A 26,923-nucleotide genomic window follows, 5' to 3' on the forward strand; every position below is an offset into this window, starting at 1 on the left:
TAACTGAGTTGTAAAAATGCATCTGAGCTTCTCAATAAAGAAGGAAAACTAGGAAAGATGGTAATGGCTTTAAAATAAAGAATTCATCCCTTTGTCCTTTGTAAAAATCTCTCAGCAGAGAGTAGAAATGACTACATTTGTGACTGTGAGCTGAGGGCACAGAGTAAAGAGCATCTTGGTGAAACATAGAACCCAAACTGCTGAGAAGTTTCACATCTAGGGCATGCACATATATCATACCAATAGAGTTCACACCTCAGGGAGGAAAGATCAGAGGTACACAGGAAATGTCACCCGGGTCTATACACAAACACAAAAAGAACACACGGACTCAAAAGGAGGCTGTAACACGAGTTTAAAAATACATCTGAAAATCATCTCAAAGCCAAGGACCATATTTACTGAAAACTCAGACAGTCTACAGAATATCTTATTAACAGTGAAAACGTAGCTTTATGTAATTCACAGTCTCAAAAGAAAATAAATTTCTGGTTTGTCATCACTGCTGGGTTCGGTCTGCAGAACAGAGTGATGGGAGCAGAACCTGTCGGCGTGGCCGGCGCGCAGGGCTGCGCATGCGCCCTCGGGGATGCCGCGGCCCTCCAGGCCGCCGCCCTTGGCGCTCCGCAGGTAGCCGGCGATGTAGGAGCCGGTGGAGTGCCGGTTCCCGGTGGGCGCGGGCGCGCACGGCTTGCTTCGAAGAACCACTCCTCCCACAGTGCTGGGGTTCACACTCTTCTGCCTGTTGGCTTCCTGCTTCTCCTTGGCACGACTGGCAATATTGCGCACTCTGCTCTGACTTCGGGATGACAGCTTTCTGACCAAGGCCCTGGGGAACTGATTGGCATCTTGCTTGGAATACAGCACTTGGCAGCCATCTTCCTGCTCAAAGGACACAAGCTTCCGCAGCTGCTCGGTCAGGGCATCCATGGGCTCTAACGACTTTGTTTTCACAGCCATGCCCTTCTTGTCTCTGATGCCAGTGGTTACGAAGCTCTTGCTAATACACTGGTACTTGCTTTCAAAATTACAGGCGATGTCCTCTGATGTTAAGTCCCCCAGACTTTTGGATTTGCAAGGGCTGGACAGCTTCAGAGCAGAGTGTGTGGACTGCTCCGGGGCAGGGGCATGCATGTCATGAGCACAAGTCAGGGGCCCGGAGGTCTGGTTCATTTTTGCATCTGAATTTGAGAAGTGGTTATGCATAAAGCCAGCACCCTGATAGGCTAGACGAGAAATATTTTGATTTTTGACGTCTTGAGTATTGTTGAATATTTCAGAGACAGAAGGGTGGAGAGTCTCTTTACAGTAGCCATTTCTCAAGCCTCTTTGAAAATGTTCCACTGCATCTGGACTGTATTTCACTTTTAAAGGAGAAGTGAGGTGACTTGTACCCTCTCTCCTATATTCACAGGTCGTTAGGGACAGATTTTCTGAGTCTCCATCCAATTCCACGAGACTGCTCTCCCCAGAATTTAAACTGAGAGTAGGAGCAGCTATTACATCTTCCAGTGTCAAGTCAGTGGAAGTGGCAGGGCTGGGGTTCTTCAGGAATTCCCAGTCTTTTCCCTGGGTGGGACTTTCTGGTAACCAGCAGCGAGAAGTATTAGAGGACTGAGGCAGGTTATTTTCTATGGCCCCAGTCGTGGCCTTCGCAGAAAGGTCATTATCTGGTTTAGTTTTGGAGACAGGAGTGCAGATAGTTTCACCAACAGCTGTGTGTGTTGAACCTTCACAGGTCTCATGCCCAGAGAATGCAATCTGCTCAGGAGAGGAGCACAGGAAAGGTGACTTGGGTTTTCCATTGGAAAAGCCATGCTTGAAGGGCATTTTTAGGTCCATGGTGGGCACAGGAGGATGGCCCAACATCACAATGGGGCTCTGAAGATGAGAAACAACTGTAGGGCTAGCCTGGTCGCTGGTCTCATCAAACTGGCCAATCAGTGCCGAGATGGAACTGCCAGGCTCGTCCTCATTTGTCAAAGTGACATTGTCAATAAGGTGGGAAATTTCACTCTCCTGGAGAATTGCAGTGGAATGTAAGTCAGGTGTATCAGAACAGAGTGTCGAGACGTCTGACAAAGAAAAGGATGTTGCAGCTCTGCCCTTATCCCAGTTACCTTCCAGCTTCGTAATCTCCAGATTGCTTTGAGAAAGGATGCTTCCTGACAACGTGCTTTTCCCTACAGCAAAGCCCCCAGCATTCCCATTTTCCTTGGTTTTCACACCACATAGATCTTTTGATGGGCTAACTGCAGGATCACGAGCCAAATGCTGCCTTGGAGAGAGGGATCTGCTGAGGCACTGTTCCCGGCAATCACTTAACACGTTTGATTTGGTTCTCCCACCCTTTGGGCCCGGCACTAACTGTTCTGTGGTTGACAAGTTGGCAGTAGAAACAGCAGAGTTCCCTTGGCTGATGTCTTTGTGGATGAGGGCACTGGAGGAAGAGGATAACTTTTTGTTGAAATTTGGGAAATGCTGGTCTTTTACACTTGCCTTCCCATCTCTTCTGGCATCCTTATCTTCTGCTGAATGAAACAAACAATATTTTAAGTGACATATATCATTTTATATAGGACCTGCAAACACTCATGTTTGCCTTCAGACAGACAAATGGAAAATGTAAATCTGTTACATTGTGACAGAATCATGGATTGTAGAGATTTGCAACAAAGTGTCTGTGTGATGGATAAATGGTAAAATATATTTAAATAGTTTCACTGGAGCCTCCCTTTGAATAGCTATTACATCAGCTAAGGATGTAATATTCATTGTAAAAAAAAATGTCAATGAGTTACCATACTTTTACAGTGAAGATTACCTTAGGTTGTTTCCTATTCAGATTTGTACTACACAGAAGCATGGCAATAAAAACAGAACAAGACAGCTCTGTTAAACAAAGGATTGTGGCACCTGTAAGCAAGACACTGTAAACTTTCAAAGTCATACATGTGCTAGTAAAAAGCAAACCAAAAAACCCACAAATCATTTTGAAAAACATTTTGGCAAAAGACTTAATCTGACCAATTAATTTCTGAAACAAATTGGAAAGTGCAATAAGTGCATTAGAATATCAATATCTGTTGACTTTAAAATGTAAAAATAAAGACTTGGTCACCAATTCTATGCCATTGCTAATGTCTAATTTCCCACTGATCATATTTTTTGGAGTTTTAATACATAAATTTCATATTTCATTCTCCCCTAAATGAGGCAGCAAGATCTTAGGCACAAGAAGGAAAACTTTAAAAAAATACACAATTTAAATTAATTCAGGGTACCCCATCCTGTTTAGTATAATGTTAAGACAATATTAGGTGTGCTAATATTCTTAATCACATTATTTTAACAGCATTTTATGCTTTCAGTTATGAAAATTGAAAAAGAATGTTTAACTTATTAACTATTTTCCTAACTAAAAAGTTCATCATAAAAACTTGATTAACCCAAAAATTATAAGGAAAAATATAAATATTATATGATGTTACCACTCAGATAGATACTGTAAGCTTCTATAAAATTATGTATACAATTTTGTATTCTGAATTTTTTCCACCTAATTTTTCTTCTACATGCTAACTTGAATCATTGCATGGTTAGGTATTGCTCTATATTTACAAGTTTTATATTTATGTATTACTAAATATATTATGCTATATATATATGAATAACTTATATAAAGTTCCTGTTTTTTAAATGCAGGAAAGAAATATCAACTATTGCTTTCTAACTCACCTAAATAGTATTAGCATCTTAATTGTGGTTTTAACAGGATTAATTATTACCATTTTTTGCTTTATTTCCCTCCCAAAATGGAGTTTATATTTATTTATAGTTTACTTCCCCCAAGGTGGAGTTTTAAAATAAATTTTAAAGCATGTATTTCATCTCTTCTCCAGTACTACTCTTAGCAAAATTTCAAACATTAAACTCCCCTTTCTCCTTCAAAGAAGCCATTGAAAAGTTGATTTGTCCTCCCATCATATCTGACAATAAAAATCAATATAAATTGGTATTCATGAGAAAAGAGATTACTGAAATAGACTGCATGATGAAAGAATTTTGCTAAAAGAAACAGGGATTATCTTCTACTGTCTGAGGTGATTCTGATTTAATTAAAACTTGTCTGTTGCAGAGACATCAAATGCATAGAGTTTTGGCACTAAAATAGGGTGGGGGAGGAGTCGCTGATAAAGGCCAGAGCTCTTTGGTACCTCGTAAAACAGATAACCACTCTTTATCAAGTTCTCGATATGAGTGAACCATTATGCTCAAATTAGAGGAAAAGGTGGGTAACACCTGGTCCCTGTGCCTGAGGAGTTTGTAACTGGACAGGAGCCACAGACATGCTGCCTCCCCTGCCCACATCCAGGGGAGGGACACAGAGGCCACAGGAAAACAGCAAATAAGCTCCCTCTTGAGAAAGCAGAGATTTCTCAAGTGAAGAAAGTGGCTTACTTTTTTAACAGCTGGTGTTTCCTCTTTCCCCATAAACATTTCCAATTGTGGAAACATGTTGCATAGTGAGAAAGAAACACAACTAAACTACACCTCAGAAAAGTCAATATAATTCTATTCCTCTCAGAAAATCAGTAACTATGGTACCCACTAAGAAAAAACCATGACCTCTGCTCATATTTTGCTGGTTTCAGCTCCCTCTGGTGTACCTCATAGGCCCATACGCTCTTCACCATCATCCCTGGTCCCTCACAGTCAACTTCAGATGTCAATGTTATCTTGAGGCTGTAGGTGACTAGGAAATTGCTCTTCCAGCACCCTCTCACCTAAGTTTAAAATCTGGTCTAAAAGGTAACACTGTAATGTAATTACCTATTTTTCAGAATATTTTACTTTGACTACAAAATGCCAACCATGTTATTGTGGTAATTAGGGACACCAAAATGTGTCTTTTAAAAAAAAAAAATGTGTCTTAAAATGGTGTATTCTCAGAGAAACTTAAAGCATCTTACCCTGAGAGTTCTCCTTTCCTTCAGGGTCTTTTGCAGTCTCAGATACAGGCAGCGATAGAGCCCCAAGAAGACTTCTGTCAACGGGCATAGAGACAGGGCGCGCTTGCAGACTCCGCGTGGTCCTTCTCAGGACCCCATCTTGATCTCTTGCAGCCTCCGAAACAGAATCCTTCATCTCTACCATTTCTTGGAAGCCCATTTTGCTCTTTTTTCTGCCTTTGGCCGGAGCGCTGGCTGTGCGTCGCAGAATCTTGTCTCCAATCGATCGCTTCCGAATGTAATAGCAAGTGTTTTCTGAAGAATTGTGTCTGGGATTCTTATTGAACAGCCCCTTCAAACCTTGGAGCTGTCTGTTCTGAAGACACAAAAGGACCAAGCAGAAGTTAAGCAAATACCACTGTGTCAACCGCTTGCCTCTCACGCGATGGCTGCGTGAAAAATGGATAGAAAACGAAATCTCACAGCCACTGAATATTCAAACCAAGAAAACGGCAGCACACACACGTTTGCACTACGCCATGCATGTCTCATCAACCTGACTTTGGGAGGAAGGCAGCCTCCCATTTTCACCACCAAGCTTGCCCATGAGTTTCCTGCCCAAAGAAGGTAGGGCAAGGTGGTAGGAAGAGTTTCCACAGTGAACAGACTGTTATGAACTTGAGCCGCCTTAAAGCAACAGACGCACATTTCAAAGTGGTAAGCAGGACGATGGAGCGAGGTGAGCGCATGCTGCCATGACCACTGATAGAAACGCGCCCGCCAGAACCAAACACCATGCTGAGAAACTACCTTTGTAGCTCCTAGAAAGTGCAATATAGTGTAACTGGGGTTGAGTATTAAAGGGCTCCACTGCAAGGGGGGAAAAAAAAGCACAACAAAACACAATTGGGGCTCATTCAAGAAGGCTGCACAAGTGAAAACAGACGGCGATACAACACATATGCTCTGTAAACCCTTTCTCCCACTTTGAACTTTTAGTTGCAGGTTTCATTCATTGCCCAGTTCACTACCACCGCATTGTGGTTTATGCATCTCAACCCAAACACACCTTGAAGGTAATAAAAGACTTACACTACACATGGACATTTACTTAGGAGAGAGAACACAAGGCCTACAGAACACATTCTCTTTCCTGTTATTTCTGGCTCAAGTTTTAAACAAATTCTGAATTTTATTATTTCCTTCAAGCATGTGAAATACTTGAGATGCTGCTTAGTTCACCTGGGATTCCTGAGAACTTCAAGAATCACTTTTTGATCATTTACATTTGTGTATGTTTAGGCCAGAGGAGAGATCTCAGCAAGCAGCGCAATGCAGGACTGAACACAGAAGACATAAAACTTTACCACTCTTAGAAATTAGGATCCTTACCCCTCCCAACTGACGGATGTGAGAATAAACACATACTTCCTATTTCAGGGCAAACTGGTCCACTCCCTACCAGTCAGATTGTCGTCTTTTTAATATTAATATTAGCTGACATTTCTGAGCATTTACTATGTGCCAGGCAGCTTTTTAAAGATAAAGTATTTGTTTATGAAGTAGGTACAGATAAGGAAGCAGAAGCACAGAGAATGTATAAACCTCTGGAGGAGGAGTCCCAGACTATGCTGACCCTCTGATAAAGAGCACTGGACACCCCTGGGCCCAAGCCCCTCCAAATCACATCTAGTCCTGAAAATTGTTCCGGTCACTAAATCCCCAGTGACTTGGCATTACCAGATGAGAGTCTATTGATATGTAAACCTCAAGTGAGCTCCGCAGTGAAGAAACTGTCATTGGGAGAGAGCCAGAAGACACTGGTACAATCTCTTCCTTTTAAGTTTCAGTGGGTGGCTTTTCATTCATTCATGATTTTTAGGTCTCCAGTTAAATACATGGCACTTGAATGAATGCATCCTGCCTAGAACTGGCTGGGATCACAGCCCAGTTAGGACAGGTAATTCAAACATCTGAGACTATATTTCCAACTGCAGCCAGCTGAGTCTTTTTTAAGGATTATAATAAAATTCAGACATGTAACTGCAGCTTTACTGTTTTAGTCAAACAAATGATTGCCTGGGACAGTAATAGTTTTGTCAGTTCTGTTAAGCCCAGCAAGGGCCACTGGATGGAGGGGACACGTACACCCCTAAACAGAGGAAGGAGCACATGAATGAGGACCCCAGGGCAGGCGAGAACATGGAGCACGGTGTGGGCTGGCCTTCCTCGAGTTTCCTGTCAAAACATGTTGTCGAGGTTTACGTCCCTTTTATGCAATGAATTAAAAACTTTGTTAGGGACCATATTACAGTTGCATGTGACTTTAAGCCCTGTGATTGTTCTCACCTTCCCATAGATTTCATTGATTGTTATGTGGACAAATATAGATGCTTCTGTCAGTCCTTCCAAGTAGACATGCCGGTAGCCTGATAAAAGAGGAGAAGCAGTTACCTTTTCGTTGAACTCATGTTTGGCTTTTCCATGGGTGAAACAGAATTAAATACCTGACTTTACAATAGTTATATTAACATTCACATAATCATATAACACATACTTTCTATATCATATATGCCGTCTATCCTGTATATTGCATATCATATCTTCCAAAGAACAAGGAACAGTCTAGAGAGAAAAGTTCAGCCAGAATTACCAGGCACCAAGCTGCTGAAGGTCACAGTTCTTTGCCCAACAAAGTCTCGTCCAATTGGATCATGATCCCACACAAGGAACCGAACCAAAGCTATTTCTGGCATATGTACTGTAAATGTCAGGGTTTCTTCCCATACAGGGTTAAAGCCTGAGAGAAATAGGAAAAGACAAATTAAAAAAGCAAAAGGGATTGGCTAAAAATGATTTAGTGGCAACATCTGCAAAGCAGACAGTGAAAATTGCTTGCAATGGTTATTAAACTGGTGAAGACAACAGAGCCACCCCAGGATGCCCTACTGAAATAAAGCCTTGGAACTTACCCCCATTGCTAGAAAATAATTGGTAAGAAAATTGCCTGTAAATTATTACATCAATTCTAACAATCCTTGAAGCAAAACTGCATTGTGGAGAAGGCTCTTTTAGACAGTATTTAGAATGTATTCAGTAAGCTCAAAAAGTATCTATAGTAGTGAGCTAAGAATAATGTTTTAGCAAAAACAATAAAGAATGATTCCTCTTCCCCACCCCCACCCCACCCCAATAAAGCGATGCTTCTCACCCACCAAAATGTTTGCTGTTATCATCACCAGCAAGCATTCTGTAAGGTTTCAGTGTTATTGCACAAATGTTGTTGTTGTTATTTAATCATTCAGCTGTGTCCAACTCTTTCGTGACCCTGTAGACTGTAGCCCGCAGGCTCCTCTGTCCATGGGATTTCCCAGGCAAGAATACTGGAGTAGTTGCCATCTCCTTCTCCAGGGGATCTTCCCGACCCAGGGGTTGAACCCGTGTCTCCTGCATTGCAGGTGTACTCTTTACCGCTAAGCCACCAAGGAGGACCCACATACATATACCATCCTATTTAATTGTTATGGCAATCCTCTAAGGGTGGTAGGGCAGGGATTCTTTCCCTAATTAAGAAAAATATATATATTACTGACTTTCAAAAATACGTAACTCAAAAAAATATACAAGTAATCCATGCTCATTTTTTAACACAGGAAGTATAATGCTCATGTTATAGTTAAGAAAACAGATATTCAGAGAAAATAATGTGCCTAATGTCATACAACTAGTGACAGAGCCAAGTGAGATGAGGCACTGTTGATTCTCATGGCATCCCATGAAGCAAGACCTTAACACAAGAAAGATGATATATTTTCATAGGTACTGAAAATAAATAGGAAAAGCATATAATTTAACTCAAATTCTATAAGCCAAAAACATTTATTTTTTGGTAAAATTCTCTCAGATAAATTAATTAAATAGATAAAAATTCAAGTACTCTATAAGTTTTTCTTCTCTAAATATGAAAATTGGTATTATTAAATGTGTGTATTAAGGAGGCATCAGCCACTTAACCTTAATGCCTTAGCTAATGAAATAATTATGGACTGAAAATCATTGAGATGTCCCTCCTGAACAGGAGAAAACATACTTTTTGTTGACTTAGTGATGACATCTCAATTACTTCTACGACTAAAAAAATTCATTGAGTATTGGTAGGAAAATGCAGTATGCGAACCTTACTTACTTTAAGCTTGTTATTTCCTAAGTAACAAGTTTCTGCTACTCTTGAACCCTCAAATCCCTTTCTTTAAACTCCTCTGAAAGCCAATCTAGGAACCTCTAATTTTTCAAATGTTTTGAGGACTGAAGTTTAGTTTTTGTTTTTTTTTTTAGAGTATTAATGACTAGAGATTAAGGAAAACCAGGCACGCAATAAGGTCTGTCATGCATGTATGCTAAGTTGCTTTAGTCGTATCCAATTCTTTGCGACCCCATGGGGTGTAGCCCTCCAGCTTCCTCTGTCCATGGGATTCTCCCAGCAAAAATACTGGAGTGGGTTAGCATGCTTTCCTCTAGGGGATCTTCCTGACCCAGAAATCAAACCGATGTCTCTTAAGTCTCCTGCATTGGCAGGCGGGTTCCTTACCATTAGCGCCACTTGGGAAGCCCAATGTTTGTCATATGTATAAATAAATACAACTTTAGAAGACTGTTAAGAAAAATACATGAGGCTTGAGTAAAGAAAGCTTTCTTTACATTATGGCCAAAATAAGAGAAGAGTGCTGCTGCTCCACCACAAGTACATATTCAAGAATAAATTTGCCAGAGTGTGCGGCCCTTGTCTTTACAGTTTTACATGCTCCAGAGAAAATAAGAAATCATTAGGATGTAGGCTTCACAAATGAGAACTTTGAGGCAACTCTTACCATAAAAACAACATAAATACGTAATGAGTCATTTTTCTACATGAAGTTGTAACCCAGCCTATTAAAATATTATTCATTTCAATAGAAAAAACATTTGCTTCAAAAGCAGAAGTCTTGAGAGCCTGGATTACAACATCCATCAAAACATACCATGCATCAGTCCACAATTACTTAGTTTTATGTGTTGAAAAGTCTTCACAAAACTCAGATAGCAGTTCTAGATTTTAAAGATTGGTTTATCTTCTACATAGACACATTTTTCTTTTTCGGTGCAAATTCTATCTCTGTGCCGCGCTTAGTTGCTCAGTCTGATTCTTTGTGACCCCATGGACTATAGCCCACCAGGTTCCTCTGTCCATGGGGATTCTTCAGGCAAGAATACTGGAGTGGGTTGCCATGCCCTTCTCCAGGCGATCTTCCCAACACAGGGATTGAACCCAGGTCTCCCGCATTGCAGGCAGATTCTTTATTATCTGAGCCACCAGGGAAGCCCACACAAGACACATTTTTCCTTTTCGGTGCAAATTCTACCTCTAGAGCATCTTTATTAAAAGTGAACAGAGACCTTACCATTGTCATCTACCACACGAGTTTGATCTTTAGAACAATCTACTGGCAATCCAATAATTTCAACTTCAACAAAAGGATCGATGATCTATAAAGAGATTAAAAGCATTAGTTATTACCACTGATACATTTCTACACATTAGTTGAAGAATATTGGCCAAAATGTCACATATCAACAGCAATCCACTTGGGTGCTTCCTAACAAAGAGAAACTGTATCAGGTGCAACAGAGTCAGATCTGAGGCATGAAAGAAAAAAGATTACATTGTTATTTACCAATATCTACTAATGCTACACAAACTTTATCCAAAGAATCTGTGACTCTAGTTGAGGGTATGTACCCAACAGAAATGAGAGCTTCTGTCTATGCAAAAATGCTCAGAGCAGGTGAATTCATAATAGCCACACACTGGAAACAAACTAAATGTCCTAATGAGTAAGATGGATAAATGGTGGAATATTCATTTAATAAAACAACACAACAATAAAAAGATAACAAAGTTCTCTACATAACCAAAATGTGAAACAAGTCATAAGAGGGTATATATACATTTCAATATATAAGTGAAGAAGAACTAAAGAGCCTCTTGATGACAGTGAAAGAGGAGAGGGAAAAGTTGACTTAAAGCTCAACATTCAGAACACTAAGATCATGGCATCCGGTCCCATCACTTCATGGCAAATAGATGGGGAAACAGTGGAAACAGTGGCTGACTTTATTTTGGGGGGCTCCAAAATCACTGCAGAGGGTGACTGCAGCCATGAAATTAAAAGACGCTTACTCCTTGGAAGGAAAGTTATGACCAACTTAGACAGTATATTAAAAAGCAGAGACATTACTTTGCCAACAAAGGTCCATCTAGTCAAGGCTATGGTTTTTCCAGTAGTCATGTAAGGATGTGAGAGGTGGACTCTAAAGAAAGCTGAGTGTTGAAGAACTGATACTTTTGAACTGTGGTGTTGGAGAAGACTCTTGAGAGTCCCTTGGGCTGCAAGGGGATCCAACCAGTCCATCCTAAAGGAGATCAGTCCTGGGTGTCCATTGGAAGGGCTGATGTTGAAGCTGAAGCTCCAATACTTTGGCCACCCGATGTGAAGAGCTGACTCATTTGAAAAGACCTTGATGCTGGGAAGGACTGGGGGCAGGAGGAGAAGGGGACAACAGAGGATGAGATGGTTGGAAGGCATCATTGACTCAATGGAGCTGGGGCGGCACTGCAGAACTCAGCAAAGATCGGAGACAGAGCTGACGGTGGGACCACTCAGAGCTACGTGGTTTGCCCATCGACAGTCAAGATCCAGAAAGGATAGTTTAATAGGTGGGAGTGGCAAACAACCTGAAGTGATGGACGACTCCTGAGAGGAAGGACATGGGCAGAGGAGGGGCTGACAGATAGAGAGGAAACAGAGGCCCAGAAGGCCAAGAGCAGGTATCTGGGAATCATGGAATGACAGCTCTGGAAAGAGCGAAGGCTGTGGCCACAGAGGGAGACATTGTAAAATCACGCAACAGAAGTGCAGCAAGGCAAGAGTGGCCTGTGGCCAGGGAGCAGGTGGCCAATGTGTAGCAGAGATGAGGGCCACAGCAGATGAAAAATGCAGAGAGGGTAAGACATTCTCCTGTTCGATGTTTCTATTAATAACAAAATTGCTCCTTGCATCTCAATTTAGCATTGCCAGTGTCCTTCTTGGCTTGTGAATTGACTTGTATTGCACTCACGCCTCCAAAATAGATGATGCACTGCACTCCAGAAGGAATTGTGTCTACTTTGCCAGTAAGTCAGTTAATATCTGAGAAGCTGAGGTCAGGGCTCATTTACAAACACACACACACATACACAGCACCCTCAGATGAAATGTAAACACAATAAGATAATCACATAATTAACCACTTTGTCATACATGGTTTACCTCTCCTCGGTCTCCAAACATGGAATCTGGAGGTTTGGGGAGTTGTTGTCCACTGATCACTTTCAGGATGAGCTGTTTTTTGGGGTTGGCAGGAAGTGGATCACCTGAGAAAGGGTTGAAAGTACCTAAGACAAATAGAGGTTAAAATCTAAGGTTGGTAGCATGGAAATTACACATACATATGCACACATACTGAAGAAGGGAATGGCAACCCACTCCAGTATTCTTGCCTGGAGAATCCCCATGGACAGAGGAGCCTGGGATTTAAAGAATTAAATATACTACATGGGTGGTTAAGTCACTCAGTCATGTCCGACTCTTTGCAATGCCATGGACTGTAGCTTGCTAGGCTCCTCTGTCCATGGGGATTCTTTAGGCAAGAATATTGGAGTGGGTAACCATGCCCTCCTCCAGGGGATCTTCCCAACCTAGGGACTGAATCCAGGTTTTCCGCATTGCAGGCAGATTCTTCACCATCTGAGCCACCAGGGAAGCCCATGAATACTAGAGTGGGTAGCCTATCCCTTCTCCAGGGGATCTTCCTGACCCAGGAATTGAACTGGGGTCTCCTGCATTGCAGGCGGATTCTTTACCAGCTGAGCTATAGGGGAAGGCCAAATACCAGCCTACCAAGGAAGGCTACCGAATTATTAAACAGTGGTGGCAAGAATTATTTACATTCCAAGTTGATACAGCCACTATGGAAGACAGTATGGTGATTCCTTAAAAAACTAGGAATAAAATTACCATATGACCCAACAATCCCAATACTGGGCATAAACATGGAGAAAACCATAACTGAAAAAGACACATGTATCCCATTATTCATTGCAGCACTATTTACAACAGCTAGGACATGGAAGCAACCTAGATACCCGTGGACAGATGAATGGGTAAAGAATATGTGGTACATATACACAGTGGAATATTACTCAGCCATTAAAAAGGAACACATTTCAGTCAGTGCTAATGAGGTGGATGAACCTAGAGCCTATTATACAGAGTGAAGTAAGTCAGAGAAAAACAAATATATTGCATATTAACACATATATATGGAAGTCTAGAAAGATGGTACTAATGAACCTATTTGTAGGGCAGCAATGGAGATGCAGACAGAGAGAAGAGACTTATGGACAGGGTAGAGGGGGCAGGAAGGAGAGGCTGGGATGAATAGAAACAGGATCATGGAAACATATGCACTAACATATGTAAAATAGGATAACCAACAGGAATTTGCTCTATAACTCAGGGAACGCAAACCAGGGCTCTGTGACCTCCTAGAGGGCTGGGCTGAGGTGGGAGATGTGAGGGAGAGGACATATGTATACCTATGGCTGATCCACGTTGATGTATGGCTGGAAACCAACACAATATTGCAATTAACCTTCGATTAAAAATAAGTATTTTTAAAAAAGGGTTCTTCATTTACATTCCAATACTTAATTTTTCTCGTTTTTAAAAATCATGTTGCAAAACACTGAGGCACTCTGCTTTCCCGAGTGCTCCTTCGGTAAAGGTCTCTTGCGTTCAGAGATACGACTGTGAAATTAACACACACCTTTGCACATCTGCTGGGGTTTGAGAACGTAGCCGCAATTGCCGTTTGTCTTGAATTTGGCTCGATTTAACTGCATCATTCGCCCTTCAGACTGGTAGTTCAACGCCACTGTGCAAGTTCAGAGTTTAAGAGAATTAGGTAAGATAGCGGCCTAGACGCAAGAGCCACGGAGAACTGCTCCTCCCAGGGGCATACACACCTAGCTGGCAGCCTGCGTTCCAGTAGGGCAGAGGGTTGAAGTTACTGGAATCGATGCGGTAGGCGGAGGGATAAATCCTCGTGAGCTGCTTCTGGTTATAAACCATGAACTGCTCTGATTTCTGCTGAACCACTTGATGCGCTCTTGTTTCACTGAAGGACAACACATTTCCTGTGGTTCCTAACACAGTTTTTAACAAAGGAAACAGAAAAGTGAGACCTGCAGCAAAGAAAACACCACTCATGAAAGATGCTGAGTCCGATCACACCAATAACAAAAGGCAGAGCAAAAGAGCGAATTCAACCGGAAGACGCCCAGCTCCTGAGCAAGAAAGATCTATAAAATCCCACTCCCGGGGCTCTTTTGCCATTTCAGATCAGAGCTTTGCGTCTTGTTCAGATAACTGTCTATTTTTGAATCCCATATTCTCTCAAGAGAATTCTCTCTCATCTCCCTCCTTCATGTTGATCTGGCTAGTAGGAAGAGGGCAAGAGGAAACATTTTTTAGGTGCCTGATTCAAACAGAAGAGCTTTGCCAGAGAGCAAGACACCTAAGGATAAATAAAACTATCTATGCAACTCATTGCTGATAAAAGGGAGACAATCATGGAAGGCATCATTTAGAAAGCACACGTGTGAAACACATTAAGTGACTGCATTTGTGGCTTAAGAAAATAAAGGGAAAAGAGTTAATTACAAAACAGGAAAATTGGGTTTTAAAGTTGAATAGAATCTTGAAGCCAGTCAAAACCTGTTTGGGAGAAAGGAATAATAATGGAAAAAGAATTCAAAAGAATATTATAAAGAAATAAAAGTTTCAGAAATAACAACAATCATCCACCTAGCCAAGTTTATAAATAATGGGGAAAAAATGGGAGGTAAAAAAAAAAAAAAAAAAACAGGAAGTTGACATTAAAGTTTCTGCTTGAAGCATCATCAGAAAGGGATAATCTAGGACCAACGATGCTACAGGTTAGGGGGTCACGATGGAGTAAACCTCCAAAGATTTAATATCATACCCCTTTCTCCCAATTCTATCTTTTTGTGCCACACATCTAGAATGCCCCACCACTCCCACTCCTTCACTAAATATCCATACCTCATCCCCAAAATGACTACCCAATCTCATCTGGACTTGTTGGAAGAGGCCAGCCTAGATAAAGACCTAAACTTACCCAGAGTCTTATTTTCATTCCAGTTTGTACTCTGAACCCAGACTGAAGGACATGGCCCATGAACCAGAGTTGAATTACTGTTTTACTGGACCTGAACTATATCTAGACTGTACAAATTGATTTGTGCACAGTCTCCCAGGACCCCTGTGGTCCTCGGGGTTGTACGTCTTAGATATTAAATACTGGCCAAATTGACTAGCAACTACATTCTAGAGTTGGAACTTGAAACAGTCATAAATACAAGTGAGAAGCAAAGAAATTAGAGAATTACAGTGTTTAATTTGATGATTTCCTGCATACAGACTCCTTATTGTATATATCTTATTGACGTAACTTTTTAGCAGACGTTACATATCTCAAGCATACTAAAAACGATCATATTGTAGAAGTTGATGATGAATACTTTAAACATAGTAAGAGAAAATATAGTCTTTTTGTCAAACCACCTTCAGATGTAACAGCACTAAAATTAGTACCACTCTTTCCTCTCTCTACATAAATTAGGCACACCACATCATCAATAAGATGACCTTGCTAATTAGGCACATGTCAATTAGTACATTAATAGAGCTGAGTTGTTTTCCGTTAGGATAAGCCATGCATTCATTGTCTGTTACTTACTTTGTGGTGTACACACACATACACACACGACAAAAAGAGGTGATGTTAGCTAACGGGATTATGATTTCCTGAGGCATGCAGTAGAAATTATATTTCTATGAACCAAATATACCTCTAACTCCATTAAAATACTTCCCAAGTTTATTTTCTAGTTGTAGGCAGTTATTGGCTTCCCTTGTAGCTCAGTCGGTAAAAAATCTGCCTGCAATGCAGAAGACCTGGGTTCGATTTCTGGGTTGGGAAGATCCCCTGGAGAAGGAAATGACAACCCACTCCAGTATTCTTGCCTGGAGAATCCCATGCACAGAGGAGCCTGGCAGGCTACAGTCCACGGGGTCGCAACAGTCAGACACGACTTGGCGACTAAAGCACCACCACCACCACCACACTATTGCTGGGAATGCAAACTGTAGCAGCCACTATATTAAAAAGTGTGGAGGTTCCTTAAAAAACTAAAAATAGAGCTACCATATGATCCAGCTATCCCACTCCTGGGCATATATCCAGATAACACAAAAACTCTAATTCAAAAAGATACATGCATCTTGATGCTCATAGCAGCACTATTTACAATAGCTAAGACATGGGAGCAACTTAAATGTCCATCCACAGATGAATGGATAAAGAAGATGCGGTGTGTGTGTGTATATACACACATACACACACACACGACAGAAAACTCAGCCATAAAAGAGAACAAAATAATGCCATTCCAGCAATATGGATGAACCTAAAGATTATCACACTAAGTAAGTCAGACAAAGAAAGACAAATACTACGTGATATAATTTACATGTGGGATCTAAAGTTTGACACAAATGAACTCATTTACACCATAGAAATAGACTCACAAACACAGAAAACAAACCTATGGTTACAAAAGAGGAAAGAGGAGGGATAAATTAGGAGTTTGGGATTAATATATACAACTATTAATGGAAACAGTGACAGAATTTATTTTCTTGGGGTCCAAAATCACTGCAGATGGTGACTGCAACCATGAAATTAAAAGACGCTTGCTCCTTGGAAGAAAGTGAAAGTGTTAGTCACTCAGTCAAGTCCAACTCTTTGTGACCCTCATGGACTGTAGCCTGCTAGGCTCCTCTGTCCCTGGAATTTTCCAGGCAAGAATACTAGAGTGGATTGCCATGCCCTCCTCCAGGGGATCTTCCCAACCCAGGGATCACACCCAGGTCTCCTGCATTGCAGGCAGATTCCTTACCGTCTGAGCCACTAGGGAAGTACCTTGGAAGAAAAGCTGTGACAAACCTAGACAGCATATTAAAAAGCAGAAACATTCCTTTGCCAACAAAGATCCACATAGTCAAAGCTATGGTTTTTCCAGTAGTCATGTATGGATGTGAGAGCTGGACCATAAAGAAGGCTGAAAACCAAAGAATTGATGCTTTTGAACTGTGCTGTTGGAGAAGACTCTTGAGAGTCCCTTAGGCTGCAAGGAGATCCAACCAGTCAATCCTAAAAGAAATCAGTCCTGAATATTCATTGGAAGGACTGATGCTGAAGGTTCAATACTTTGGCCACCTGATGCAAAGAGTTGACTCATTAGAAAAGACCCTGAGGCTGGGAAACATTGAAGGCAGAAGGAGAAGGGGGCAACAGAGGACAAGATGGTTGGATGGCATCACCAACTCGATGGACATGAGTTTGAGCAGGTTCCAGGAGATGGTGAAGGACAGGGAAGCCTGGGGTGCTGCAGTCCATGGGGTCACAGAGTCAGACATGACTAAGAAACTGAACAAAAGCAAGAACAAAATACATAAAATAAACAACAAGGTCCTACTGTGTAGCACAAAGGACTAAACTCAACATCTTACAATAATTTATAACGGAAAAGAATCTGGAAAAAAGATGTGATGTTCACTTTCTCAGAAGTCTACAGGTTCTCATATTCTCACACACAAAGTTCAATTTTTTTTTTTAATAATTGTCATCATCTGAAGAAGGATTCAACACCAAAGGGAAGAAAATCTGCAGATAAAAAAGTATACACTTGTAGAATAGGGGAAGAAAGAAGAAAGATCTGAGGAGAAATCCTGGAGGTTGTGAGGTCACAAGACTCAGCACGGTGTTGTTTTTTCATCACTGGTACATGAGAAAATGGGAGACTCTGATGCAATATTCACTTCCACTGAAACTACAATTATACTGAAAACCCACGTGACCATAGTCTATTTTCATAAGCACTCAATGACTGGACAAAACATCAGTGAGAAGAGAAAAGGCTAAAGAGAAAGTGCAGCCAGCAAGAAGTCAGGCTAAGAAGAGTTGTGACTAGGATTTCTCAGCTCCACATATGGCAATTGATGGGTAAAAAACTGTGAAAGAGCCAAGGCTTCTGAAATCTCTGCTCTTTTTGTTAAACTGCAATCTGTGAGTTAAATTATTTTCATCAAGGTCAAAACTCTCAATGAGAAAATTTGGGGCGTTTCAGGATGTTATTTTCGCCAATTAATTTCCTCTTTCTTCTAGTCATTCACACTTGGAATGGCCATCTGTGATCTGACCGTCAAACTAGGTCAAGTCTCCATAGTTTAAACACAGGGAAGACCTTGCTCTGATCCATCTGCCTTTTTAATAACAAAGTCCTCCTCTGCCCTGTGGGAAATGTCTCTGACCTCTAGCCAGTTAGGCAAACAAAGTGATCAATAGAGCGCTCCCTGTGAGCTAAGCATTGTTCCAGCAATCAGTTTCCTGACACTCAAGTTGGATTCTATGCAGTTCCAGAAATGTGTGCTGATGATTCGATTAACAAAAGTTTAATTAACAATTGATAAAGAAAGGTCAGGAGTGTTTATCCAGAAGTAAAAACACTCAGGTCTTACCATCATCCACAATGTCCTGGGCTGCCACAGAGTTTGTGTACACAACCAAATCAGAGAGCTCTCGACACAGCTTCATGGTTTTCCTTCGGCGGCCCAACCTGTAAAACACACCCCGGACTCATGATGTTTTGGAGCTGGAAGAGGTTTGGGCTTTTGGTTACTCCACCTTCCCTCCCTGCTCTGATGGAGCCAGGATTAGAACCCAAAAGTGATTTTTAGTTCAGCACTGTCTCTACCACAACACTCTACTCATGTGGCTTTGTTCACCGTTCAGCCAGATTTTATCCACAGTCTCTTCTCCTGAATTTATGAAGGGCTGGATTCCTACCATTACCCAACTGTGGAGTAATACCAGATTGTACCAGGGAAGCACCCTACTTTGGCAGAAGGAGAACCAGCCTAGACTAAGATGCAAATTATACATCTAAGAGTCCCTTGGACTGCAAGGAGATCACGCCAGTTAATCCTAAAGGAAATGAACCCTGAATATGCATTGGAAGGACTGATGCTGAAGCTGAAGCCCCAGTACTCTGGCCACCTGATGCAAAAAGCTGACTAATTGGAAAAGACCCTGTTGCTGGGAAAGATTGACGGCAGGAGGAGAAGGGGGCAACAGAGGATGAAATGCTTGGATGGCATCACCAACTCAATGAATGAGTTTGAACAAACTCCAGGAGATAGTGAAGGACAGGAAAGTCTGGTGTATGGCAGTCCATAGGGTCACAAAGAGTCAGACACGACTTAGTGACTAGACAATAATACATCTAACAAGAAATACACCAAACTTTCCATAGGCGTTATCTTCTAAAGGTATATTTATAGTGATTTTTATTTTCTTCTTTATGCTTTTTCTATTAATATATTCTTCAACTTTTTAAAGACAAACATCACTTACTCTCTCTATATAACTATACAGTATATATCCTATAAACCACTCCTAGGTTTTCTTTTCCTCCACAACTTTACAAATTCTACCACTTGCTCTTTGCCTCAGTAAAATTCTCCACAGATTACCACATTCCCTTCACAGAAGCACTTTTCTCCTCCCAGAAAGGATATAATCCTTAAAAACTTCAGTCCTCACCAAAGATACACAAATGGCCAATAAGAACATGACAAGAAGCTCATTAGTCATCGAGGAAAGGCAAACCAAACTAAAATAGATACCACTTCATGTCTACTAGGTTGGTTATAACCAAAAGGGTAGGTAATGATGTGTGTTGGCAAGGATGAGGAGAAATTGGAATGTTCACACCCTATTAGAGAATTTTAAATGGCTCAATTGCTTTGCCAATATAGTTTGGCAGTTCAAAAAATGAAACAGTTACCATGTGACTCAGCAGTTCCACTTTTAACTATATATCCAAGAGAAATTAAAACCTATATTTACAGAAAAACTTAGAAATGAATGTTCATAGCAGTATTATCTATAAAAGCCAGAATGTAAAAGCAACCTAAATATCCTTCAGCTAATGAACAAATAAAATGCAATATATTCATACAATGGAATATTATTCAACAATAAAAATGATGAAGTACTGATATATTCTACAACATGGATGAATCTTGGAAATATTATACTAAGTGAAAGAAGTCAGACAAAAATGGGCCAAATATGGCAGGATTCCATTTATAAGTAATGTCCAGAAAAGGCAAATCTATAGAGACAAAAAGCAGATTAGTTGGCGGACTTTCCTGGTGATCCAATGGTTAAGACTCTACACTCCCAATAGAGGAGGCACAAGTTTGATCCCTGATCTCGGAACTAAGATCCCTACTTGCCACAGGGTGCAGCCAAAAAACGAAAAAGAAGTAGATTAGTTGCTATCAGGGGCGGGGAGAGAGAGGTGGGAAATCTCTGTTAATGGTAGAGTTTCTTTTTGGTGTGGTGAAAATGTTCTGGAATTAGATAGTGATGATATAGATTTATTCACTCTGTGAATATTTACTGAGCACCTAATGGAGATAAAATAGTGAACAAATCAGACAAAAATTCTTATCATAATGATATTTATAAACATTCAACAAAAGAATTAAGGTCAAAATGTGTCAATAACTCATTTGAGAAAGAAGACATGAACACAAACAGGAATAAAAATCAATGGGAAGAAAGAGTCCATGTTCCTCCTTTATCATGTAATTAGGAAACTCTGTAGCCAGAGGTGAAAAATCTGGTTTTGTGAAAGGAAATGATTATAAATGAATGTAAGGGAAGCCATGCCTAGAAATGACAAGTAAAGCCCCCAAGACACTCCATATTACAGAGAATTTCTACATACAGTTTGCTTTTTGTAATCCTTATCTAAAAATTGAGTTAGTTTATTGAAGTCTCAAAAGGCTACAATCATAGATGCTTGGGCCTTGATAGCTCTTACGGGCAAATTTCTAGTTGATTTAAGTGAAGCATGGAACATGACTTTGTGTGATAGCTTCCCTGGCTATTGGGCTTCCCAGGTGTCACCAGCAGTAAAGAACCCACCTGCCAAAATAGGAGACATAAATGAGATGCAGGCTTGATCCCTGAGTTGAGAGATGATTCAGAGTTAAGCCTTTGTCAAACTTATATTTGAGAACATTTACAGAAGAGGTCTCCTGGAAAGTGATTCTATTCTCTCATATCCTTTAGTGTAACTATTTATACATATTGAATTTTCTGTACCCTGAGGGTAAGGACCCTCTCCTCTGCCCTTACTAATTAGCTACTATCTTACATATGGACATTCTGTTGAAGTGAGGCTCAAATATAAAATTTAATTCAACACTAAGTGATTCATTCCTACAGGACCTCTATGCTTCCAATTTTGTTTTAGTCTTTCAGTAAGGCCACAAGGTGTGTGTATGGGCATGTTTGTATATCTGTCTATCTGTCTATGAAGGATACAATTAATATTCCTTTGTGAGAAGCCTATATCAAATCATGTATCACAATTTGGGTTCTAAAATTATGGTCATTTTACTCATCCCAAATTCTACTGGCAATTATAAAGCAGGCCTCTCTGGTGGCTCAGTGGTAAAGAATCCGCCTTTCAATGCAGGAGACATGAGTTTGATCCCTGGGTCAGGAAAATGCCCTGGAGGAGGAAATGGCAGCCAAGCCCAGTATTTTTGCCTGGAGCACCCCATGGATAGAGGAGCCTGGTGGGCTACAGTCCAGGGGGTCACGAGTCAGACACGACTTAGTGACTCAACAGCAACAAGTAATAAAGCAACAGCTGGTATTTTTGAGCACTTAGTTAATTAGGGTAGGGCTCATCAGGCTAAACAGTTGAATTCCTTTAATCCTCACAATGACCCTAAGAAATAGACACAAATGAGGAGCCTATCTAGTCCCCTGTTAAAGTTGGAGGAGCAAGAGTTTGAAGTCTGACTGATTTCAGATCCCCAGCTCTTCACATGTGCTTATCATCTGTCTTCTACTTCAGTCTCTGTGCTAGCTCATGCGGTCCTTCTCTCTTCTCTGAAGATACCTTTTACCTGGCAGCTGGTACAGCCAGCATTTATTAAGAGCCCACTTTGCACCAGGCAGTAAAAGTCCCCTACATATATCATCATGTCATATCCTGATCACATGTCCCACTGTACTGAGCTCTTTACCTTGTGACCTGATTTTCTAGACACATACAACTAGCTAGCCAAGCTGATGGGGATAGAGAGGTCCTGGGAGCCTGAGTAAGAAACATGGGGAGCTTTCTTACCGGTATAGCTGGCCAGTCTCCTTGCCAGGATTCTGCTGTAAGTCCTCCTCGTCATCAGTACTGTAAGGTTTAGACCGTGATTTTGTGGTTTTCTGCCAGAAAAAAAATCAGAGAAAATTAACATAAACTCATTGCATCAGGTACGTCTACAATATACAGAGAATGAAATGAACTTTAAGATACACGCAAACACACAAGGACAGTAACCTGGAGAAAAATAATTGACCAAATATTTCAGCTTGCCTTAGCAACAGGCATTTGTTGCTTAGGCACTAAGCCGTGTCTGTCTCATTTGGGACCCTATGGTCTGTAGTCTGCCAGGCTCCTCTGTCCATGGGATTTCCCAGGAAAGAAAACTGGAGTGGTGGCCATTTCCTACTCCAGGGGATCTTCCCTACCAGAGATAAAATCTGCATCTCCTATGGCTCCTGCATTGGCAGGCAGTTTCTTTACCACTCACCCACCTGGGAAGCCCAATAAAAAGAGTGTCTTTGGCCAAAATTATCTTAAAACAATCAAGGCAAAACTGAGGGTTTCATGCTGTGAAACTGACTTCTAAGGCACATAAAATGTAGGTCTTAGACTATTAGTCATGCATTAAAGGTTCCTATGAGGGGTAGGGTCAAGCTGTAATATTTATTTAAATGCTTATAAGGGATAAAGTATCCTCATACAGAAAGCTCATTGTTCCTTTTGAATTATTCATGAAAGGCAGATTTCATTTTTAAAAAAAAGACAAGCAGTAATTTTTAAAATGAATAACTACCATTCCTGCTTTTGTTCAGTATGGACTCAAAAACTCATCTAAGTCAAACTGTTCTTTTGAGATTTTGACCCATTTGAATTTCTAGAGCAGAATGATTATTACCTACGGGATTCAGGCTGAAAGACTGTAGGACTAACTTGATGTCTTTGGACAGATTAGCTGTTAGACACAAAACCTCTTAGCAATGATGCAGTTTCATCCCCACAACACTGGAAATAAACCCAATATTTGGCAACACATATCTCAGCAACACAAATAATGGGGAGGGACCCTAGTAACTGTAGAAAACCATGTCACCAAGAACTCAGCTTCTGCAAACAAAGGTAAAACTTTTAGACAAGTACCCTGGACATCCAGGGAACATGTCTTAGAAAAGGGAAGGGACTCCATCCCCACATTACTATGGAACTAAATTGCCTTCCAGATTTTCTCACTCACAATCAACAAAAAAAGCAAGCTACGCCATTGGCATAAATGCAGTCCGATCTACGGCACTGACAGCAGGCACCAATTTAGTCTGGAACCTTATTAGGTCTTGGTTATGCCTTGAGGACCACAGTGTACAGAGTCCAAGCATCTGATGAGCTCATGTTTCAGACTGGCCTCTCACCATACTGATAAATCACTCAATCTCAAGTTTCCTATTGTACTTTTTCTAAAGGGCAGAAAAATAACACCTATCTTGAAGGATTATTATTTTTGTGATGATTAAATAAGATGGCATGGAAAGTTGTATAAACTTTGTATAAACTTTCAGGCTAAAATACTATTAACTTTTAAAAAAATAATCTATAAAAAAAAAATCTATAAAGTCTTGAGGACATTCATTCTTATGACTTAAGACATAATAAAGTCCAATTCTGTAGCAGGTGAAGTAATCCCTAAAAGCTTTACTTTGGAAAATAATTTTAATTTAAATGAGTAGTTGTAATCAAGAAATGAAATATTCTTCAATTCCATATATAGTTAGTAATTTGAAGAGTTACAAAATTAATAAATCTATTTTTCAGGTTCATCTTAAAATATAAAATGCAAAAAGCAGAAACAAGTAATAATCATCAACGACAGGTATTTGGAGAAACGATGATATATTTTCTTTATATAAAGTTTTGACACATCATCATTAGCATACCATATAACCAGTTTTCACCTTACTTTTTTAAGGTTTTGCATGTTGAACTCTTTAGAGAGATCATCTTTCAATGGCTGCATAATTGTCCACTGTGTGAATGAATCATAATTTACTTAAGCAGTCTATATGGGAGAACATTGTTATTGTTTTCAGTATATTATGACTATTTTGTCCAAACTTTTAATAAATTATCCTATTGATGGGCAGGAAATTCTAGATACAACGTTCTTTAAAGTACAAGAAATGGCCTTGGGAAACCTCATGCATAAAGTTCATCACTTAATAACTGATTTCTTATGTAACATGTTTTACCTTTTTATTGACATATCACACACACTTAGATAAGTACAAGAACCGTAAGTATACAGCATGATGGCTTTCCACATGTGAAACCACCCAAATGAGGAAATGGAATGTTATCTGCCCCAAAGTCTTCAGATTCTCCCACTTGGTCATCACCTTCTCCCCAGAAGTAACTACTATCCTGACTTTAACCCCATAGTTGTTTTTTTTTTTTTGCCAATTTTTGAAGTTCACATAAATGGACTCAAAGTGTATGCACTCTTCTGGGTCTGGCTTCTTTTGCTCAATGTCTTATTTGCAAAGATCACACTATTGCATGTAGTTGTAGTTTTGTCATTCTCATTGCTGATATTCTCTTACACAAATACACCGTCATTTTTATTCATTCTATTGTTGATAGACATTTGAACTGTTTCCTATTTGCACTATTACGAATAAGGCCCCTATAAATATCATTGCTTCAGTCTCATGACACACACCTCACAATAGAGCTGACAAGCCGCTCACGGTTCATAGAGCGGTTGAGTAGATACTGTGAGGGTGTTATTGTGGAGGATGTATGCAGAATCTCAACATCATTCTAATTTACATTTCCCAGGACTGATCAGGGGAGCACCTTTTCCATATCAGTCACTTAGATATCGTCTCTTGTGAAGCACAGTTAAGTCTTCTGCTCATTTTTTAAAAATTAGGGTGCTTTCTATTGATGTGTAGAGATTTTTTAAAATATATTCAGGATGTAAGTTCTTTGTGTGATACGTGTAGTGAAACTATTATTTCCCAGTATGCTATTTGTTCTTTCATACTTTTGATGAACAGAAGTTCTTAAATTTTAAAGTAGTTTCACTGTCAATCTTTTCCTTTTCTGGGGTCTCGTTTAAGGAATCTACCGTTATTCCAAGGTCATGATGACATTCTCCTGTTACCTTCTAGACTCTTTAAATTAACTGAGTTATGCACACTTATCACTCTTAATTCCTTTACCTTATGCTTTCCGAAGTTGGTCATGAGGGATCGTCCATGTGCTTTCTTTCCACTTTCCTTTGCATCTGGATGCTGAGTAAATAAAGCATAAAATGATTGTTTTTCTTCTTTGTTTTTGTTTCTTCCTCAATTCTGGTGGAAGGGCATGGGGCCCCTCTCTCCTTCTGCCTCCAGGTGGGCAGCTAGCAGATGCTGCTCATTTCTTCCTGCTCTGCCCTCCACTTCCCTGCAGGTATTGTGTCTGTCTTCAGAGAGGGGGACACACACAGGCTAGAGGTCTCTGCTCCAGAGGACAGAAAGCCACCCTGCTAAAAGGGTTTAGACTCTGATCCAATTGCCATCCCTACAAATATGTATTAGGTGATTCACGTGATCTAAGGCCCTCCCTGCCCTCCCAGGACTTCCAGCTGAACAGAGATCATCTCATAAAAGGGAAGAATGTGGGTGAGCAAAACCACCCCAAATCAAAAGGTCAGGGAGAGCAATACATATATCTATAGAAACTAATTAAAGATGCAGTTCAGAAGCAGGAGGCTGGGTTGGGGAAAGAGGCAGTTCAGAAAATGCTGGAGAAGGGTGGGTAGCAGGTTTACGGGTTTATACGTATTGGCTGGTTTATATGTACTGACTGCTTTTGAAGATCTATTAAAGCTGATCATTAACTCTTCAAAAACCCTGGAATTAAGAAAGTAGTTCAGATGTGGTATAGAAGTAACTCTGCCCTCCAAGTTAGAAGACGCAACTGTGCCACCAAGCAGTCACAGGGGCTTTGGCAAAACTCACTCTCTTGGCCTCAGTTCTCTTATCTGTGAGTTGGGGGGAGGAATACACCAATTAAATCTGAGTTCCTTTCTAGTTCTAGTAGCTCATCCCTCAGTAGGAGAACATGTCATCTATTGTCCAAAACAGGACTCTGAAGAGTGAAATGGGGTACATTTAGTAATGACACTGGGGCAACAGGTATGAAGCGGGGCAGTCTCAGACAGGTTGAGGTATAAGGTCATGTATTTAACAGGCACCTACTATGCCCCAAGGACTATGCCAAGTATATTACATATATTCTCTAATTCTAATATATACAACCATCCCTAGAGACAACTGTAATTAAAATCCCAGTTTTGCAGATAATAAAAACTAAAGTATAGCAAAGTTAGATAACATGCCCAAAGTTGCAAAGCCAGTTGATGATGAAACAGGGATTCTGTATAGTTCTAAGTCTCCTGTCTGACTTGCTACCTCTCCCTTACTCTAAATCCCCTCTTTATGTAGAAGCATATACAAACATCTCTCCCCAACTTGACCTCTCCTTGAGCATCAACACCATACCGTTAATTGAATTAATGGATCAG

General features: G+C 40.5%; 1 protein-coding gene across 1 annotated transcript in view; it reads right to left on the reverse strand.

The window, feature by feature from the left end:
- Positions 1 to 338: 338 nt before the first annotated feature.
- Positions 339 to 26,923, reverse strand: part of PLCH1 (phospholipase C eta 1) — a 219,331-nt gene continuing 192,746 nt past the window's right edge. Inside the window, exons 14-24 of the mRNA XM_061168176.1 lie at positions 25,575 to 25,646; positions 22,390 to 22,481; positions 18,695 to 18,792; positions 14,056 to 14,235; positions 13,857 to 13,964; positions 12,299 to 12,423; positions 10,391 to 10,475; positions 7,606 to 7,752; positions 7,302 to 7,381; positions 4,974 to 5,328; positions 339 to 2,531 (exon numbers count right to left, since the gene is read on the reverse strand). Of these exons, the coding sequence (XP_061024159.1) occupies positions 463 to 2,531; positions 4,974 to 5,328; positions 7,302 to 7,381; positions 7,606 to 7,752; positions 10,391 to 10,475; positions 12,299 to 12,423; positions 13,857 to 13,964; positions 14,056 to 14,235; positions 18,695 to 18,792; positions 22,390 to 22,481; positions 25,575 to 25,646 (3,411 nt within the window). The 3' untranslated portion in view covers positions 339 to 462. The remainder of the gene's footprint in view (positions 2,532 to 4,973; positions 5,329 to 7,301; positions 7,382 to 7,605; positions 7,753 to 10,390; positions 10,476 to 12,298; positions 12,424 to 13,856; positions 13,965 to 14,055; positions 14,236 to 18,694; positions 18,793 to 22,389; positions 22,482 to 25,574; positions 25,647 to 26,923) is intronic.

The sequence above is a fragment of the Dama dama genome, chromosome 19 (assembly GCF_033118175.1).
Source record: "Dama dama isolate Ldn47 chromosome 19, ASM3311817v1, whole genome shotgun sequence".
Taxonomy (NCBI): Eukaryota; Metazoa; Chordata; class Mammalia; order Artiodactyla; family Cervidae; genus Dama; species Dama dama.